The 21,905-nt window shown below is 45.0% G+C and overlaps 1 protein-coding gene across 2 annotated transcripts in view; it reads right to left on the reverse strand.

The window, feature by feature from the left end:
* The window catches only part of GAK (cyclin G associated kinase), a 254,225-nt gene that overhangs the window by 33,968 nt on the left and 198,352 nt on the right, over positions 1 to 21,905 (reverse strand). For both annotated transcript variants that reach the window (XM_068233894.1, XM_068233893.1), the window contains exon 23: positions 9,832 to 9,969. In XM_068233894.1, coding sequence (XP_068089995.1) covers positions 9,832 to 9,969 — 138 coding nt within the window. The remainder of the gene's footprint in view (positions 1 to 9,831; positions 9,970 to 21,905) is intronic.

Consider the following 21,905-nt stretch of genomic DNA (forward strand, 5'->3'; position numbering starts at 1 on the left):
CCTGTAAAACCAATACAAGTACTAGACTGTGTAGCTTAAATTGCTTATCACATCATTAACCACTTGCCGACCGCCCACAGCTGATGGGCGGCGGCAAGGGCTGGGCCCAAACGACCGCAATACGCCCATCGGCGGTGGGTGTGGTTATGTGGCGATGAGCCGTCGGCAACAGGCTCCGCCCACCTGGCGCAGTAACCCGCCGGCCGTTCGGAAGCGCCGGCGGGTTATTAGCTGCTCGATCGCCGCTACAGAGTGTATAATACACTTTGTGATTTATACTAATCACCCATCAATCACTCCCCCTAATCACCCATCAATCACTCCCTGTCACTATCTGACAACACTATTTTTATGATTAGGTCCTAAACTGCCCCCTGGGGGCTCCTGATCACCCCCCACACTCTCAGACACTCCCCAGCCCCTCCCCCTGTGTACTGTATACATCTATCCTCCCCTGTAATCACCTGTCAATCACCCGTCAATCACCCCGTCACTGCCACCCATCAGATCAGACCCTAACCTGCCTCTTACGGGCATCTGATCACCCACCCACACCATCAGATCGCCCGCAGAGCCACCCTCAGATCACCTCCAAAGTGCATTGTTTACATCTGTTCTGCCATCTAATCACCCACTGATCACCCATCAATCACCCCCTGTCACTGCTACCCATCAGATCAGACCCTAATCTGCCCCTTGGGCACCCAATCACCCACCCACACCCTCAGACCCCAGCCCTGATCACCTCGCCAGTGCATTGCTTGCATCTATTCCCCCTCTAATCACACCTTGAGACACCCATCAATCACCTCCTGTCACCACCTGTCACACCTACCCATCAGATCAGGACCTAATTTGCCCCGTGTGGGCTCCTGATCACTCGGCTAAACCCTCAGATCCCCCAGACCCCCTTCCGATCACCTCCCTAGTGCATTGATTGCATCTATTTTCCCCTCTAATCACCCCCTGAGACAACCATCAATCACCTCCTGTCACCCCCCTAGCACTCCTATCCATCAGATCAGGCCCTAATCTGCCCCCCTGCGGGCTTCTGATCACCCAGCCAAAACCTCACCCGCCCCACCGCAGTGACAGAATTTTTTTTTCTGATCACTGCTGGTCTCTACGACTTCATTGTGGCGGAGACCAACCGTTATGCCACATAATACGCAACCGCCAATCCAAGAAGCTACCATGCCCAGCCTTTTCGGTGGAAACCACTCCAAGTTTCTGAACGTAACATTTTTTGGGTCCTTCTCCTTCACATGGGTCTAGTCAAAAAGAATGTATTGCGGTCTTATTGGTCTACGCACACAATACATCACATGCCCATGTTTTCTGCTGTCCAGGTCACGATTTGAGAACATCCTGCGCTTCCTGCACTTCAGTGCCAATACAACCTGTCATCTAAGAGGCCACCCTGCTTATGACCGGTTCCACAAAATTCGCCCCCTCAGACCACCTGTAATCAAAATTTGCAGATGCTTATACCCCTGAACAGTCATTTTGAGGCATTTGGTTTCCAGATTACTCCTCACGGTTTTGGGCCCCTAAAATGCCAGGGCAGTATAGGAACCCCACAAGTGACCCCATTTTAGAAAAAAGACACTTCAAGGTATTCCGTTAGGTGTATGACAAGTTCATAGAAGATTTTATTTTTTGTCAAAAGTTAGCGGAAATTGATTTTTATTGTATTTTTCACAAAGTGTCATTTTCCACTAACTTGTGGCAAAAAAAAATATCTATGAACTCACCATACTGCTAACAGAATACCTTGTGGTGTTGTCTTTCTAAAATGGGGTTCACTTGTGGGGTTCCTAAACTGCCCTGGCATTTTAGGGGCCCTAAACCGTGAGGCGTAGTCTTGAAACCAAATGCCTCAAAATGACCTGTGAATAGGACGCTGGGCCCCTTAGCGCACCCAGGCTGCAAAAAAGTGTCACAAGTGGTATCGCCGTACTCAGGAGAAGTAGTATAATGTGTTTTGGGGTGTATTTTTACACATACCCATGCTGGGTGGGAGAAATATCTCTGTAAATGACAATGTTTTGATTTGTTTTTACACACAATTGTCCATTTACAGAGAGATTTCTCCCACCCAGCCATGGGTATGTGTAAAAATACACCCCAAAACACATTATACTACTTCTCCTGAGTACAGCGATACCACGTGTGCCACTTTTTTGCACCCTAACTGCGCTAAGGGGCCCAACGTCCTATTCACAGGTCATTTTGAGACATTTGGTTTCAAGACTACTCCTCATGGTCTAGGGCCCCTAAAATGCCAGGGCAGTATAGGAACTCCACAAGTGACCCCATTTTAGAAAGAAGACACCCCAAGGTATTCTGTTAGGAGTATGACGAGTTCATAGAAGATTTTATTTTTTGTCACAAGTTAGCGGAAATTGATTTTTATTGTTTTCTTTTTCACAAAGTGTCAGTTTCCGCTAACTTGTGAAAAAAAAAAAAATCTTCTATGAACTCACCATACTCCTTACAGAATACCTTGTGGTGTTGTCTTTCTAAAATGAGATCACTTGTGGGGTTCCTATACTGCCCTGGCATTTTAGGTGCCCTAAACCGTAAGGAGTAGTCTTGAAACCAAATGCCTCAAAATGACCTGTAAATAGGACGTTGGGCCTCTTAGCGCAGTTAGGGTGCAAAAAAGTGGCACACATGTGGTATCGCTGTACTCAGGAGAAGTAGTATAATGTGTTTTGGGGTGTATTTTTACACATACCCATGGCTGGGTGGGAGAAATCTCTCTGTAAATGGACAATTGTGTGTAAAAACAAATCAAAACATTGTCATTTAGAGATATTTCTCCCACCCAGCATGGGTATGTGTAAAAAATACACCCCAAAACACATTATACTACTTCTCCTGAGTATGGCAATACCACATGTGGCACTTTTTTGCAGCCTAACTGCGCTAAGGGGCCCAAAGTCCAATGAGCACCTTTAGGCTTTACAGGGGTGCTTACAATTTAGCACCCCCCAAAATGCCGGGACAGTAAACACACCCCACAAATGACCCCATTTTGGAAAGTAGACACTTCAAGGTATTCAGAGAGGGGCATGGTGAGTCCGTGGCAGATTTCATTTTTTTTTGTCACAAGTTAGCAGAAATTGAACTTTTTGTCTCAAAGTGTCATTTTCCGTTAACTTGTGACAAAAAAATAAAATCTTCTATGAACTCACCATGCCTCTCAGTGAATACTTTGGGATGTCTTCTTTCCAAAATGGGGTCATTTGGGGGGTATTTATACTATCCTGGAATTTTAGCACCTCATGAAACCTGACATGTGCTCAGAAAAGTCAGAGATGCTTCAAAATGGGAAAATTCACTTTTTGCACCATAGTTTGTAAACGCTATAACTTTTACCCAAACCAATAAATATACACTGAATGTTTTTTTTTTAATCAAAGACATGTAGAACAATACATTTGGACAAAAATGTATACAGAAATTTTACTTTATTTGACAAATTTTATCACAGAAAGTTAAAAAAAATCATTTGACAAAATTCATGTCTTTTTTGATTAATATAATAAAAACTAAAAATCGCAGCAGCAATCAAATAGCACCAAAAGAAAGCTGTATTAGTGACAAGAAAAGGAGGGAAAATTCATTTAGATAGCAGTTTGTATGAGCGAGCAATAAACCGTGAAAGCTGCAGTGGTCTGCATGGAAAAAAAGGCTCTGGTCCTTAAGGGGCAAAAAGACTGTGGTCCTCAAGTGGTTAACCACCCTGGCGTTCTATTAAGATCGCCAGGGCAGCTGCGGGAGGGTTTTTTTTTAATAAAAAAAAAACGATTTCATGCAGCCAACTGAAAGTTGGCTGCATGAAAGCCCACTAGAGGGCGCTCCTAACCCATATTTGTGATCGCCTCCGGCGATCCGCAGTAACAAGGAAGGCCGCAATGAGCGGCCTTCCTTGTTTCGTCAGCCGACGTCCTGACGTCAGCCGCCTCCGATCCAGCCCTCAGCGCTGGCCGGAACTGTTTGTTCCGGCTGCGCAGGGCTCGGGCGGCTGGGGGGACCCTCTTTCGCCGCTGCACGCGGCGGATCGCCGCGCTGCGGCGGCGATCAGGCAGCACACGCGGCTGGCAAAGTGCCGGCTGCGTGTGCTGCTTTTTACAGCGAGCAAATCGGCCCAGCAGGGCCTGAGCGGCAGCCACCGGCGGTGATGGACGAGCTGAGCTCGTCCATACCGCTAAGGTGGTTAAACATTACATGAAAGCTAATTTATAATTAATATTTTATACTTAACAAGGCAACACAGTGCTCAAATATTAACCACTTCGCATCCAGACCTTGTTTTCCCCTTATTGACCAGAGCAGTTTTGACACTTTAGCGGTGTCCCTTTTTAATCAGCCATAACTTTATCCTTACTCATGACACCTAACTGATCTAGGTATCATTTTTTTCAGGACAAACTAGACTTTCATTGGCGGGTATTTTATCCCTAGACCAAAAAAGTTTTCTATGCATTTTAATGGGAAAATGAAAAAAATGCATTTTTTCTCAGTTTTTATCAATTCCAGTTTAAAAATAAAAAGTACCACAGGAGATAAAAACATGTCACTAGTATTATTGTCTCCCAGTATTGAAAGCAAAATGTGTCCCAAGTATCAGACCCCCCTTATAGCCCAATGTGTCCTCTGTGTTTGGCACCTCCCAGCATAGATAGATAGATGTATCCCCAGGATTGCTGCCCCTCATGTGTCCATGTGTGTCCCCAGGAATAGTGGTCCCCCATTATAGCCAGATGCGCCCTCGGGATTTGCAGGTGCACCCAGGATTATGCCCCCCCCCCCACCATTATAGCCAGATCTGCCCCCAGTATAAAATTATACATTTGAAAAAAAAAATATATGTGGCCCCTCATACTTTATCCCCCCCCCCCAGCTGCACATTTTACCCCCCCACCCCCATAAGACCCAGCCAGATGCCCCCCCCCCCCCCCAGGCAGCCCCCTCGGTGTCCAGATCGCTATAAAAAAATGATAAGAAAGCAGCCTGACTCACCATATCTCGTTCCAGCGATCAGCCTGCAGCCCAAGCCTCCGATCGCCGCTCTGCACGCAGCCCTGTGATGCCGGTTACCTGGTCCCGGCTTGATGACGTCATCAAGCCGGGACCCGGCTATTCAGCATCACAGGGCTGCGTGCAGAGCGGGGATCGGAGGCTCGTGGCCACCTCCTGGCACAACAGGGCTGCAAGCAGGTCAGTATATCTATGTCGCTGTGGCTTGGAGAGAGCCACAGCTGACGTAGATATACTGTAGCAAAGGACAAAGTGGTTAATGGTGATAATTTATTTGGTATATACCAGAGTATAAGGCAAGGCTTTCACGACAAACAGTGGCCCAAAAATAGGGGGGGGGGGAGCTGGTATTGGCTTGTGCTCGAGTCAGTGACATTAGTGAACCCCCCACCTGAGGGAGTGCACAGCCACCCACAATGTGAATATTATAGCTGAGCGCCAATGGCCACGTAAGCCCCGCCATGTGCAGTGTGGTACCGTGATGGGACAATTGGAGAATATTGCCTCTGTGTCCCCTTACCCCCATTAGGTTATGGAGAGTGGTGTGCGTGTCTTTAACCGGTCTGCATTCTGCCGGTCAGTCGTAGTCTCATTGCTATGATCCATGCAATGGCACACATGATAGGAGGTGCCATTAGTGGGCATCGTAAAAATGAGCCACAAGATCAAAGTATGGATCCACTGCACACAGTCTTATCTGGAACAGTGCAATATTTATTGTCCCATCACACACATACAATATTCTGACCGTAAGTGTGTGATGGGACAATAAATATTGCACTGTTCCTGATAAGACTGTGTGCAGTGGATCCATACTTTGATCTTGTGAATTACAACTTTGCTGAGAATCCTGCACCAGCACCCGCTGGACAGAGGTGTGTGATTCTTGTTTTCCTTTACATAAAAATGAGCCAGCAACAAACAAACTACAGATAAATTCTTGTGGCGCGGACCAGCCAGTAAGCAAAGGAAGCACTCACAAGGAGATATATATATAAACGCACGCACACGCACGCACGCACGCACGCACGCACGCACGCACACACACACACACACACACACACACACACACACACACACACACACACTAGCTGATGGCCCCTTTTCTGAATTAAACTCCAGTCACCCAATGACCAACTGTACCAGGTATGAGGCTTGTGCCATTAACAGTGCAAGAATGGCAGCAATTAAATATTCCCCTTGAAAATCAATAGGTGAATTTTGATAGGCTTTTGAAGGCTCCACCCACTTTTCCAATTATTAATCCCAGTCACTCAGTGACCAACTGTGCAAAGTTTGAGAACCCTACTATTAACCACTTAAGTCTATCTGGACAGATATATCCGTCCATCAGGTATGTCAAACCGGTCCTACGAGGGCCGAGATCCTCACACATTTTTTATACAGCTCAAATGAATTGATGGGTCTGAATCAGGAAAGGTGTGGTCCATCAGGTCGAACACATTCCTCTCTTTCTCAGTCCATCCTAAACACTGGCATGGATCTGGCCCTCCAGGCCTGGAGTCCGACACATGTGGTCCAGATAGACTCTGCTGCTGCCACTGTGCCGTGTGCGCGATCACTCCCGCCACCTGCCTTTAGCCCCGAGATTAATGAATAGGAATATAGTTTCCATTCATTGATCTAAGTCCCCCGCAGAAAAACAGACGGCCTCTTCTCAGAGGCCGCAGTCTTTCTGCTGAAAAAAAAAAGTTTCCCGTCCTCCTAATGCTTCCTGGAAGCAAGATTGTTCGCTTCCAGGACTTTTTGACTGTGGCCATCTTGTGGCCAAAGAGTAAAACTACACCTACATACATTTTTTTATTAAATAAATACATTTCCTATTACATTTAAAATTAGCTGTTTACCTCCCACACCAAAAATCACCCAAATAAAATTTTAAATAAAAAAAAATAAAAAAATTACAATTAAAAAACAAAGAAACATCATAAATAGTTACCTAAGGGTCTGAACTTTTTAAATATGCATGTCAAGAGAGTATATTAATATAATTTTTTAAATTATAAGCTTGTAAATAGTGATGGACGCAAATTGAAAAAATGCACCTTTATTTCCAAATAAAATAACGGTGCCATAAATTGTGATAGGGACATAATTTAAACTGTGTAATAACCGGAACAAATGGGCAAATAAAATACATGGGTTTTATTTACGGTAGCATGTATTAATTTCAAACTACAATGGCCAATAACTGAGAAAAAGTGAATTTTTTCAATTTCTTTCTTAATCTTCTATTTAAAATGGATTTAGAATAAAATAATTCTTAGCAAAATGTTCCTACCTAAAGAAAGCCTAAATGGCTGAAAAAAACAAGTTATAGATCATTTCATTGTGATAAGTAGTGATAAAGTTATTGGCGAATGAATGGGAGGTGAAAATTGCTCGGATGCATAAGGTAAACAACACTGTAGGCTGAAGTGTTTAAAGGGGAACTGAAGAGAGAGGTATATGGAGGTTGTCATGTTTATTTCCTTTTAATTAATACCAGTTGCCTGGCAGCCCTGCTGGTCTATTTCTCTGCAGTAGTATCTGATTAAAACCAGAAACAAGCATGCAGCTAGTCTTGTCAGATCAGACTTATAAGTCTGAACCACTGAAACACCTGATCTGCTGCATGCTTGTTCAGGGGCTATGGCTAATAGTATTAGAGGCAGAGGATCAGCAGGGCTGCCAGGCAACTGGTATTGTCTAAAAGGAAATAAACATGACAGTCTCCATATACCTCTCTCTTCAGTTCCCCTTTAACAGTGTAAGAATGGCTGCAGTTTAAATTTTCCCGTGAAATTTGTATTTGTCTCCGCCCACTTTTTGGTTATGGGGATAAAAAGTATCCTATATGTTATTCCAGGTAATGTACTGTGTGTGCCAAATTTCATTTAAATCCGTTCAGCCATTGTTGCATGATTGAGTAACAAACACCCAAACTTTCACATTTATAATATTAGTGAGAATATATATATATATATATATATATATATATATATATATATATATATATATATATATATATATATACGAAAGTTTGGACACACCTTCTCATTCAAAGAGTTTTCTTTATTTTCATGACTATGAACATTGTAAAGTCACACTGAAGGCATCCAAACTATGAATTAACACATGTGGAAGTATAGTACATAACCAAAAAGTGTGGAACAACTGAAAATAGGTCATATTCTAGGTTCTTCAAGTAGCCACCTTTTGCTTTGATTACTGCTTTGCACACTCTTGGCATTCTCTTGATGAGCTTCAAGAGGTAGTCACCTGAAATGGTCTTCCAACAGTCCTGAAGGAGTTCCCAGAGATGCTTAGCACTTGTTGGCCCTTTTGCCTTCACTCTGCGGTCCAGCTCACCCCAAACCATCTCGATTGGGTTCAGGTCTGGTGACTGTGGAGGCCAGGTCATCTGGCAAAGCACCCCATCACTCTCCTTCCTGGTCAAATAGCCCTTACACAACCTGGAGACGTATTTGGGGTCATTGTCCTATTGAAAAATAAATGGTCCAACTAAACGCAACGTGGATGGAATAGCATGTCGCTGCAAGATGCTGTGGTAGCCATGCTGGTTCAGTATGCCTTCAATTTTGAATAAATCCTCAACAGTGTCACCAGTAAAGCACCCCCACACCTCCTCCTCCATGCTTCATGGTGGGAGCCAGGCATGTAGAAACCATCCATTCACCTTTTCTGCGTTGCACAAAGACACGGTGGTTGGAACCAAGAATCTCAAATTTGGGTTCATCAGACCAAAGCACAGATTTCCACTGGTCTAATGTCCATTCCTTGTGTTCTTTAGCCCAAACAAGTCTTGTCTGCTTGTTGCCTGTCCTTAGCAGTGGTTTCCTAGCAGATATTCTACCATGAAGGCCTGATTCACACAGTCTCCTCTTAACAGTTGTTCTAGAGAGGTGTCTGCTGCTAGAACTCTGTTTGGCATTGACCTGGTCTCTAATCTGAGCTGCTGTTAATCTGCAATTTCTGAATCTGGTGACTCGGATGAACTTATCCTCTGCGGCAGAGGTGACTCTTTGTCTTCCTTTCATGGGGCGGTCCACATTTGAGCCAGTTTCTTTGTAGGGTTTGATGGTTTTTAAAACTGCACTTGGCGACACTTTCAAAGTTTTCCCAATTTTTCGGACCGACTGACCTTCATTTCTTAAAGTAATGATGGGCACTCGTTTTTCTTTACTTAGCTGCTTTTTTCTTGCCATAATACAAATTCTAACAGTCTATTCAGTAGGACTATCAGCTGTGTATCCACCTGACTTCTCCACAGCGCAACTGATGGTCCCAACCCCATTTATAAGGCAAGAAATCCCACTTATGAAACCTGACAGGGCACACCTGGGAAGTGAAAACCATTTCAGGTGACTACCTCTTGAAGCTCATCAAGAGAATGCCAAGAGTGTGCAAAGCAGTAATCAAAGCAAAAGGTGGCTACTTTGAAGAACCTAGAATATGACATTTTTTAATGGTTTCACACTTTTTGGTTATGTACTATACTTTCACATGTGTTAATTCATAGTTTGGATGCCTTCAATGTGAATCTACAATTTTCACAGTCATGAAAATAAAGAAAAGTCTTTGAATGAGAAGGTGTGTCCAAACTTTTGGTCTGTACTGTGTGTGTATAATATATATATATATATATATATATATATATATATATATATATATATATATATATATATATATATATATATATATATATATATATATATATATATATACACACACTTTTTTTTTTTTTAACACAAAGCCTACCTTCAAGTGTTGATTTGCCAAGTTTTGGAGGGAAAATATTGCTGGCTTTAGATGGCTCCTCCCATGAATTCCATCCTCCCAAAAGATCTGGATTGCTTGCAGATGAGACAATTTTTGATGGTGGAGTTGGTAAATGATCTGGTATGAAAGTGAAATATTAATTCAAGTAATCAAAAGAAGGCAAGAGCCAGTCAAACCAAGCAGTTAAATGAAACTAGGTCAAATTTGTAGTTCTACATATTTGAGAGGCAGTCTAAAGTATATCAGACACCCTTAATTAACATTTGTATAGCTTCTTGCATCTAGAGAATTAAATGCAATGAATTCCAGTCTGCAGTAGTGGTAGACCAGGTAATCATGTCTCCCATGAGAGTTGACACAGTATGGACATGAGCAAAGCACATGCATCACTTCTGACTCAACTGACTGAAGGTAAAAAAAAAAAAAAATCAGTCTGCACACTTCCAAAAAATTCACATAAAATAAGAACTCTGCACACAGCTGGATACTTATAGTGAGTACCATTAAAGCTCACCTTCAGTAAAAATATAAAAACTGACCTGGGGGGAGAGTGGTGGAATAAAGGTTATTATTTGTTCTTGCCTCCACAGGCAAGCACTGGAAAAAGGAGGAAAGGGAGGAGAGTACATTATTACCTTTTCAGGTTTTTTTTTTTTAAAATTGCTTCATAGAATATTGCTGTTAAGTTGACTGTTCCCAGTTGCATTTTTACCTTTTAAAATCTCTGTAAATGACAATTTTTTCATTTTTTACACACAATTGTCCATTTACAGAGTTATTTCTCCCACCCAGCATGGGTATGTGTAAAAATACACCACAAAACACATTATACTACTTCTCCCGAGTACGGCAATACCACATGTGTGGCACTTTTTTGCACCCTAACTGCGCTAAAGGGCCCAAAGTCCAATGAGTACCTTTAGGATTTCACAGGTCATTTTGCAGAATTTGATTTCCAGACTACTCCTCACGGTTTAGGGCCCCTAAAATGCCAGGGCAGTATAGGAACCCCACAAATGACCCCATTTTAGAAAGAAGACACCCCAAGGTATTCCGGTAGGAGTATGGTGAGTTCATAGAAGATTTTATTTTTTGTCACAAGTTAGCGGAACATGACACTTTGTGGAAAAAAACAATTAAAATCAATTTCCGCTAACTTGTGACAAAAAAATAAAATCTTCTATGAACTCCCCATACTCCTAACTGAATACCTTGGGGTGTCTTCTTTCTAAAATGGGGTCATTTGTGGGGTTCCTATACTGCCCTGGCATTTTAGGGGCCCTAAACCGTGAGGAGTAGTCTGGAAATCAAATTCTGCAAAATGACCTGTGAAATCCTAAAGGTACTCATTGGACTTTGGGCCCTTTAGCGCAGTTAGGGTGCAAAAAAGTGCCACACATGTGGTATTGCCGTACTCGGGAGAAGTAGTATAATGTGTTTTGGGGTGTATTTTTACACATACCCATGCTGGGTGGGAGAAATAACTCTGTAAATGGACAATCGTGTGTAAAAAAATCAAAAGATTGTCATTTACAGTATTTCTCCCACCCAGCATAGGTATGTGTAAAAATACACCCCAAAACACATTATACTACTTCTCCCGAGTACGGCGATACCACATGTGTGGCACTTTTTTGCACCCTAACTGCGCTAAGGGGCCCAGAGTCCAATGAGTACCTTTAGGCTTTACAGGGGTGCTCAAAATTTAGCACCCCGCCCACTTGCCAGGACAGTTAACAAACCCCACAAATGACCCCATTTTGGAAAGAATACACGCTAAGGTATTCCATGAGGGTCATGGTGAGTTCATAGAAAATTTGATTTTTTGTCACAAGTTAGCGGAAAATGACATTTTGTGAAAAAAAACAAAAACACAAAACCACAATTTCTGCTAACTTGTGACAAAAAATAAAACATTCTATGAACTCACCATGCACCTCACGGAATACTTTGGGGTGTCCTCTTTCCAAAATGGCATCATTCGTGGGGTCTGTCCTGGCATTTTAGGGTCTCTGCAATCATTACATGTATGGCCAGTATTAGGAGTTTCTGCTATACTCCTTATATTGGGCATAAGGGTAATGCACTGTGGGCTGAAAGGAAAAATGAACGTCAAACAATCAATCAATGTGGATGAAAAAATATCTGCCAAAAAATTTTGAAAAAAAAAAAAAAAGAGGAGGAAGGCATCTGCCAGGATATAGGAGCTGCCGCCCCAAAAATCCAAACCCACCAGCTCGTATGCCCTGGCAAACATGATTTATCCATTCACACTGATCGATGTGGATGAACAAATCATTGCCAGAGTTCTTTTTTGATACAAAGTGTTTGCCAAAGCATATGAATCCCCAACACCACTCCTCGGCCCATATGCCTCGGCAAACATATCTTTTTGACTGCGGAGGAGAAATCTCGTCCTGCAGCGCTACATGCACCGACTTGTGTGTAAGCTGACAGACGCGCAATGTTCTGTCAGGATGCACCATCAGTGCTGCAGCTGATTGGTCGGTCTGGATAGAAAAAAAGAGAGAAGAAAAAAAGACAAAACAATACAAAAAGGAGGGGAAGGCGTCTGCCAGGACATAGGAGCTGCCGCCCCAAAAATCCAAACCCACCAGCTCGTATGCCCTGGCAAACCTGATTTATCCATTCACACTGATCGATGTGGATGAACAAATCATTGCCAGAGTTCTTTTTAGATACAAAGTGTTTGCCAAAGCATATGAATCCCCAACACCACTCCTCGGCCCATATGCCTCGGCAAACATATCTTTTTGACTGCGGAGGAGAAATCTCGTCCTGCAGCGCTACATGCACCGACTTGTGTGTAAGCTGACAGACGCGCAACGTTCTGTCAGGATGCACCATTAGTACTGCAGCTGGTTAGTCGTTCGCTCGGTCCACCTGGAAGGTTATTGGATGGAAAAAGAGAAAAAAAAATCCAAAAAACAAGCAAGCAGCAAAGCAATTACTTCATTAACATTAATAACCTTTGAACTTTTTTAATAAAAAACTTAACATTGCAAACCAAACATTAACTTCTTTGCTTACCTGTTTTTTGTTTTTTTTTAACTTACCTCCCGAGGACAAACCTCTCCTCCCCCATGGAACAATGTGCGAAGTGCAAATCGCACAGAGTTGTGGCGAAATACATTACGCAATTTGTCCCAAGTGAAAGGAGAGGTTTCTGGCAGCCCTGTGTATTAGGGTCTCTGGAAACCCGATGTTTGGTTTCACACTGCATATTGACATATCCGGTGGGTCGAGCCCGCCGCACCGTATCGTCCAAAACAGACCTTCAGGCAATACCACAAGAGTAGCATTCGGCCTAGTAATGAACTGCGTCGCCATAGACTAACATGACTTCCGGGCCGATCGATATTGCCACAGAAGCCACGCAGTAACGTAGGCATGCACTAGCGTTAAGTCAAGCACTTCCGGCGTAGGGGGGGGGACCGCAAAGTGTGACTTTTGCTAGGCATTTTGCTCTAACGCATCGCAGCAGTGTGAAATAGCACTGAGAGACCCTTGTGTGCCTACCGCTGTGTGTGGAGTTCCCTACTCTCTAATAGTGTACCTGCTCGTGGTACCTCTCAAAACACTCCCCTAGGCATAGGCCAGGCTGGTCAGGACAGGTGGGACAATAAACAGTGGTGTCACGCCTTATTCCAGCCCTGCTGCAAACACGACAGCGTTTTCTTCGGATTCGTTGACCTGGGGTAGTCGGAATTGGATAGGCGTAATGCCTTCCATGCAGCCGGCTAGTTGCATCTTGGGGTTGGGCCACGGCACCTCCTGGATACAGGAGTTCCATCACGATCTGTTTATTAAATTGAATAAACGAGCCAGTTCTCCCAGCCTTACTGTAGAGAACAAAGCTGTTGTAAATTGCCAATTGAATGAGGTAAAAAGACACTTTTTTATACCAGCGTCTTGTTTTTCGGGCAACTAAATAGGGCGCTAACCTCTGGTCATTGAAGTCCACCCCTCCCATGTTAGTAGTATACTCGTGGACGACAAGGGGTTTTTCAATGACCTCAGTTCGCCGTTGAATTTCAACTGTCGTGTCTGCGTGAATGGTGGACAGGAAGTAAACCTCCCTCTTGTCCTTCCATTTCACCGCGAGCAGGTCGTCAGCACACAAGGCGGCCCTCTGCCCCCGTTGAAGTCTGGTGGTAATGAGCCGTTGGGGGAAGCCCCGGCGACTAGGCCGCACGGTGCCACAGCATCGGATTTTTTCTATTTTTAAGTGCTGAAAGAGGGCCACACTTGTGTAATAATTGTCCACAAAAAGATGGTACCCCTTCTGGAACAAGGGTGACACCAAGTCCCACACAACCTTTCCACTGCTCCCCAGGTAGTCAGGGCATCCGACCGGCTCCAATTTTGAGTCTTTTCCCTCATAGACCCTAAAATAAGATGTATAGCCTGTGGCCCTTTCACAGAGCTTATACAGTTTCACCCCATACCGGGCGCGCTTGTTTGGGATGTACTGTTTGATGCGAAGGCGCCCGGTAAAGCGTATGAGGGACTCGTCTACGCAGATGTCCTGGTCAGGGGTATAAGCATCTGCAAATCTGGATGACAGGTGGTCTATGAGGGGTCGAATTTTGTGGAGCCGGTCAAAAGCAGGGTGGTCACTTCGATGACAGGTTTCGTTGTCATTGAAGTGCAGGAAGCGCAGGATGTTCTCAAATCGTGTCCTGGACATGGCAGCAGAGTACAGGGGAACATGATGTGCTGGGTCCGTAGACCAATAAGACCGCAACACATTCTGCTTTACTAGTCCCGTGTGAAGGAGAAGGCCCAAAAAAATTTTCATTTCGGAAACTTGGACTGGTTTCCACCGAAAAGGCTGGGCAAGGAACTTTTCCGGATTGGCGGTTATATATTGTGTGGCCTTACGGTTGGTCTCTGCCACAATTAAGTCCAAGAGATCCTGGGTGAAGAACAGATAGAAAAAGTCTAGGGCCGATCCTAGATTATCTGTCTCCACCTGGACTCCAGACTGGGCGGTGAAAGGGGGAAGTACGGGTGTGGCGGAATCAGGGGATTGCCAATTTGGGTTTGCCAGCACCTCTGGTAAATTAGGGGTAGTACGGGCCCGTCTTCTTGGTGGCTGCAACTGGGATCTTACTGCACGTGCCACCGAACCAGTTTCAACTTCCATGCTGGTGCTCGCCACTTCACCAGGGTTTACGGAAGTACTGGTGCTAGGTCCAGGAGATGTTGTGCTGCTGGTGCCTGCCCCACCATGAAATCTCAGACCAGCACGAACACCACTCTGCTGCCCTTGAGGCTGATCCTGCGCCACCTGCGGTCTAACAACATGGGGTGTGGTACGCCTGGCTTTAGCCGGGACCTCAACCTCGTCATCACTATCGGTCAGTGAGCCACTGCTCAATTCAGGTTCAAACTCTGACCCGGAAGATTCGTCGAATGAGGCGTCCCAATCGTCCTCATCCGACTGGGCCATGTACCTGAGAACCTCATCATCGGAATACCCCTTTCTTGCCATGGTGGGCTGCTAAATTTAGGGAGTATTTGAGAGGTAGAAAGCTGTGGTCACTGAGTTTTGATAAAAAAAATAAATCAAAACTGAGGTTTACAGTGCCACAGCTATTGTACAGTGTTTTTTGCAGTGATCAGAAAAAAAATTCTGTCACTGCGGTGGGGCGGGCTGAACGCAAGTGCAGGCGAGCGATCAGGCCTGATCGGGCAAACACTGCGTTTTTTTTTGTGGATCCTAGTGACCCTAATAGATCTGACTGCGATCAGTAATGATCACTTACAGATACTATATAGTACCAATGTTGATTAGCGACAGTGATGACGCTAATTAGTGACTGTGGTGCAGTGGGCTGAGCACTAACTGACACTTACAAAGGGGCCTAGCTAACTGGCCTAACTGCTAACACTAGTGATACTAAAAAAGTGACAGTTTTCACTGATCACTGTTTTTAGATCACTAGGATAGTGACAGGGGGGTGGTGGTGAGTGGGGAATCAGAGGCAATCAGAAACAATCACAGGACAATCAAAGGCAATCGCAGGCCAATCACAGGGCACTCAATTCACGGGACAATCAAAGCAAATCACGGGACAATCAAAGCCAATCACAGGCCAATCAAACCAATCACGGCACAATCAAAGCCAATCGCGGGACAAAGCCGATCACGGGACAATCAAAGCCAATCACGGGACAATCAAAGCCAATCACGGGACAATCAAAGCCAATCACAGGCCAATCAAAGCCAATCACAGGCCAATCACAGGCCAATCAAAGCCAATCACAGGCCAATCAAAGCCAATCACGGGACAATCACGGGACAATCAAATACAATTACAGCACAATCAAATTGAATGTCAGCACAATGAAATTGAATGTCAGCACAATCACATGCAATTACAGCACAATCAATTACAATGCACTGGGAAGGTGATTGGGGGGGGGAGGGGGGGGGGGGGTCTGAGGGCGATCAGAGGGTGTGGGGGGTTGACTAGGTGTCCGCACGGGGCAGACTGGGTCCTGATCTGGTGGGTGGCAGACACAGGGGGTGACGATAGATCAGTGAGGGATTACAGGGGAGAATAGATGTAAACAATGCACTGGGGAGGTTATCAGCAGGGGGGGTGGGGGCTGAGGGCAATCTGAGGGTCTGGGTGGGTGATCAGGTGCCCCCAAGGGACAGTTTAGGGTCTGCTCTGATGGGTGGTGGTGACAAGGGGTGATAGGCAGGTGATAAGCAGGTGATAGACAGGTGATCAGTGGGTAAGGCAGCTGTATACAAACGTATACAGTATACAGGGGGGTGGTCTGGGGGGGATCTGAGGGTAGGGAGGGTGATCAGGGTACCCTAGGGGGCAGTTAGGGACCTACCCTAGGGGATAGCGTCCCTAGATAGTGACAGGGAGTGATTGATGGGTTTTTAGGTGGGTGGTGGGGTGCTAGCAGTGGTGTGCTGGGGTGGTCAGGGGGGGTTCTGAGGGCTGGGGTGGGCGATCGGGGGGTCTGTGTGGGGCAAAGAGTGTTTTGCTGCACTTATCTATTGGCTGCCTGTCCTCTCTGATGGTCGCACGACGAGTGACCATCAGCGGAGGAGGCAGCCAGTATAATACACTTTGTTACAATAACAAAGTGTATTATACACTCTGATTGGCCAGATCGCGCAAGTTTGAAACCCGCCGGCGCTGCTGATTGGCCGGCGGGTTTTCCGAGTAAGGTGGGCGGAGCCTATTGCCGGCGGCGATCGCGTCATTGATGACGCGATCGCCGCACAGCCACCGCTGATGCCGCCCCCGCCGATGGGCGTATTGCGGTCGTTTGGGCCCAGTCTTTGCCGCCGCCCATCGGCTGGGGGCGGTCGGCAAGTGGTTAAACGGTGTAATACCCAGGACTATTAGGCAAATACAATACGTGGGTTTTAATTATGGAGGCATGTATTAAAACTATAATGTTCGAAAACTGAGAAATAACGAATTTTTTCGTTTTTTTTTCTTATTCATCCTGTTAAAATGAATTTACAGTAAAGTAGCTCTTAGCAAAATGTACCACCCAAAGAAAGCCTAATTGGTGGTGGAAAAAACAAGATATAGATCAATTCATTGTGATAAGTAGTGATAAAGTTATAGGCCAGGGGTTCTCAAACTGGGTGCCGCGGCACCCTGGTGCGCCTCGGGCACCTTTTAGGGGTGCCTCGGCATGCATCCCCATCCTTTATGTAATACCATCAGATAATGCAACCGCGCATTTATATACAATGTGGCTGCATTACCTGCTAAGGGTCATAACGGCATTTCGGTAGTTGTTTTTGCCGAAGGGTGCCTTGAAGAAATTTCAAAGCCATCAAGGGTGCCTTCACCCAAAAAAAGTTTGGTAACCACTGTTATAGGCGAATGAATGGGAGGTGAAAGTAGCTCGGATGCATAAGGTGAACAACACTGTAGGCTGAAATGTTTAACAGTGTAAGAATGGCTGCAGTTTACATTTTCCCGTGAAATTTGTATTGGTCTCCGCCCAGTTTTTGGTTGGTTGGATGCATAAAGTGAAACACGACTGAAGGCTGAAGTGGTTAAAGAGAACCCAAGGGGAGTTCTATGAATCCTATTAGCACACAGAGGCTGGGTCTGCATATACAGTGGAGGAAATAATTATTTGACCCCTCACAGTGGCAGATAGCACATCAAAAGGAAAATCGAAAAAATAACCTTAAATAAAAGATAGCAACTGATTTGCATTTCATTGAGTGAATTAAGTTTTTGAACACTCTAACAATAAAAGACTTAATACTTAGTGGAAAAACCCTTGTTTGCAAGCACAGAGGTCAAACGTTTCTTGTAATTGATGACCAAGTTTGCACACATTTTAGGAGGAATGTTGGTCCACTCCTCTTTGCAGATCATCTCTAAATCCCTAATGTTTCGAGGCTGTCTCTGTGCAACTCTGAGCTTGAGCTCCCTCCATAGGTTTTCTATTGGATTAAGGTCCGGAGACTGACTAGGCCACTCCATGACCTTAATGTGCTTCTTCTTGAGCCACTCCTTTGTTGCCTTTGCTGTATGTTTTGGGTCATTGTCGTGCTGGAACACCCATCCACGACCCATTTTCAGTTTCCTGGCAGAGGGAAGGAGGTTGTAGTTCAGGATTTCACGATACATGGCTCCGTCCATGTTCCCGTTAATGCGATTAAGTTGTCCTGTGCCCTTAGCAGAAAAACACCCCCAAAGCAAAATGTTTCCACCCCCATGCTTGATGGTGGGGACGGTGTTTTGGGGGTCATAGGCAGCATTTTTCTTCCTCCAAACACAGCGAGTTGAGTTAATGCCAAAGAGTTCTATTTTGGTCTCATCAGACAACAGCACCTTCTCCCAGTCACTCACAGAATCATTCAGGTGTTCATTGGCAAACTTCAGACAGGCCTGCACATGTGCCTTCTTGAGCAGGGGGACCTTGCGAGCCCTGCAGGATTTTAATCCATTGCAGTGTAATGTGTTTCCAATGGTTTTCTTGGTGACTGTGGTCCCTGCTAATTTGAGGTCATTCACTAACTCCTCCCGTGTAGTTCTAGGATGCTTTTTCACCTTTCTCAGAACCATTGACACCCCACGAGGTGAGATCTTGCGTGGAGCCCCAGAGCGAGGTCGATTGATGGTCATTTTGTGCTCCTTCCATTTTCGAACAATCGCACCAACAGTTGTCACCTTCTCTCCCAGCTTCTTGCTAATGGTTTTGTAGCCCATTCCAGCCTTGTGCAGGTCTACAATTTTGTCTCTGACATCCTTGGACAGCTCTTTGGTCTTTCCCATGTTGGAGAGTTTGGAGTCTGCTTGATTGATTGATTCTGTAGACAGGTGTCTTTTATACAGGTGACTAGTTAAGACAGGTGTCCTTAATGAGGGTGACTAATTGAGTAGAAGTGTCTAACCACTCTGTGGGAGCCAGAACTCTTAATGGTTGGTAGGGGTTCAAAAACTTATTTCACTCAATGAAATGCAAATCAGTTGCTATCTTTTATTTAAGGTTATTTTTTTTTCGATTTTCCATTTGATGTGCTATCTGCCACTGTTAAAATAAACCTACCATTGAAATGATACTGTTCTGAGACTTTTCATTTCTTTGTCATTGGACAAACTTACAAAATCAGTGAGGGGGTCAAATAATTATTTTCTCCACTGTAATGCCCAGCCTCTGTTGCTATACTGTCTCCCCCCAGGCCTCCCCCCGCGCTCAGCTATCCCCCATAAATCAAACGCCATGCTAGCGACATCGCTAGTCGGCTGTTTACATCTACACTGTCACTCTCGCACCTCCTCCCGCCTACTGCGTCGCGCTCCCTGCCTACGTCCCTTCCCTCCCTGCTGATTAGAGGGAAGGGATGCAGGCGGGGAGCGGAGAAATAGAGGAGGCGGGGAGCGGAGAAATAGAGGAGGCGGGGAGCGGTGAGAGTGACAGGGTAGATAAAAATAGCCGACTATCGACACGTTGCGTGTCGCTAGCACGGCTGTGTGATTTATGGAGTATAGTAGAGTGCAGGGGGGGCCTGGCGGGAAACAGTATAGCAACAGAGGCTGGGCATTATATGCAGACCCAGCCTCTGTGTGCTAATAGGATTATTAGAACCCACCTCGGGTTTTCTTTAAGGGAACATAAAGGGTAAAATATTACTTCGCTGTCTGAAACCAGACACCCCATAGCAGCAATATAATGCTGCGCAGGGCACGCAAGGGTAATTCGGGGAGGTGGCGGTTGCCCGACCCCGAATTACATCTCCATCTGAGTTGCCACAACTCGGAGGGAGAATAGTATTTAAACCCGCAGGGAAGTTTTGCGGCAGCAGGGAGAGCCATCATTCAGCTCTCCTGGTGCTGAACTCGCCGGTGACGCGTACATCTGTACGCTGGCGGAAACCTTCCTCATTTTGCCTTTATCTGCAAAAACCTGTGTGTGCTCTGAGTCAGCTAAATCTTTTAACAGTTGATCATACTTACGTTTTTCGTGAAATATAGAAGGTATTGAAATTCTTTTGCGCTTTTTGGCAGCAAAGAGATGCTTTTTCTTGAAAAATGCCTTTTGCTTGAAAATGGTGGTCTGCTTAGTAATGTGGAACACCCTTCTTTAGTAGTGTTTGCTTTTACTTGTAAACTATCTCAGACGGAGATTGATTTCAGTGATCAAAAGAGCCCTGAGATACAACCCCATTCCACAAGTTTAATTGAAAAACAAAACATTCAATCTTTATGACACGTAAATACAATTTACATAATCATTTGGAATGCGGTGTATGCCAAACAAAGTCTAGTGAAAGCCACTGCACCAATGGTTACAAAGTGATGTGCCGAAATCTCCTCTGGAGTCACAAGTGCAATGCAGAATACTCCATATGATCCGCACCATCAAAGTAATTTCTTTATTGTTGCTCAATTAAAAGAATAAAAATCCATATGTGGGTTTGTACATAAAGATGACGCACAGGCGTTTCGGGCCATAGTAGGTCCTTTCTCAAATCATGACCAGCCCATGGTCATGATTTGAGAAAGGACCTACTATGGCCCGAAACGCCTGTGCGTCATCTTTATGTACAAACCCACATATGGATTTTTATTCTTTTAATTGAGCAACAATAAAGAAATTACTTTGATGGTGCGGATCATATGGAGTATTCTGTGTATGCCAAACCAAAGCAGGTCATTTTGACACAAGGCGCTGGAACGCTGAAGCTGACAAAGGTAAGAGGTGGGGAGAGGCACACCTTTCTGTATCAAATCGGGTGCATAACCATGGATGCTAAGCGACATCCCATCACAGTCCAATAGTAGAAAAAAATGGTTAGCACTCCAGCTTCTCAATCAGAAAAGTTTATTCTGAAATCATGTGTCAACACCAAAGTTAACAATTGTTTTGGGGCCACATAGGGCCATCTTCTTCAGAACAGTGCAGACAAATGGTTCTGAAGAAGGGGACCCTATGTGGCCCCGAAACAATCGTTAACTTTGGTGTTGACACATGATTGGAGAATAAACTTTGCTCATTGAGAAGCTGGATTGCTAACCAATCTTTTCTACTATTGAGCGTTGAAGCTGGGCGCCATCATTGCAGCAATGCTATGCGCCTCATGCAACGGTAATTCAGGGCTCTGGCAGTTGCCAGATCACGAATTACATCTCCCTCCGAGTTGCGACAACTTGGAGGGGGAGTAGTATTTAACACCGTCGGGGAGTTTAGTGGCAAACGGGGAGAGACATAATTTGGCTCGCCCTGCGCCGAACTGCCTGGCACTGAGATGAGATGTACTCCTGCCAAACACCTCCAGTCTCTTCTGGATTTTGGTGCACAGTGAAGCCGAAAGACTGCTCACCTTGCTCCTGCTGAAACTCCTGGCCGTGTGAAATACTATTCCTACTCAAAGTTGTAGCAACTTGGAGAACACATAGTTCAGTTACCAGCTATAATTAGTGCTCTGCCGGTGCCCAAATTTGTCTTTGGCACAGCAATGCACCAAAATGAGCCATCTCCCTCATGCTTTAATCCCACCAAGCTTCTCAACTTTGGCCTTT

Source organism: Hyperolius riggenbachi, chromosome 1 (genome assembly GCF_040937935.1).
Source record: "Hyperolius riggenbachi isolate aHypRig1 chromosome 1, aHypRig1.pri, whole genome shotgun sequence".
Taxonomy (NCBI): Eukaryota; Metazoa; Chordata; class Amphibia; order Anura; family Hyperoliidae; genus Hyperolius; species Hyperolius riggenbachi.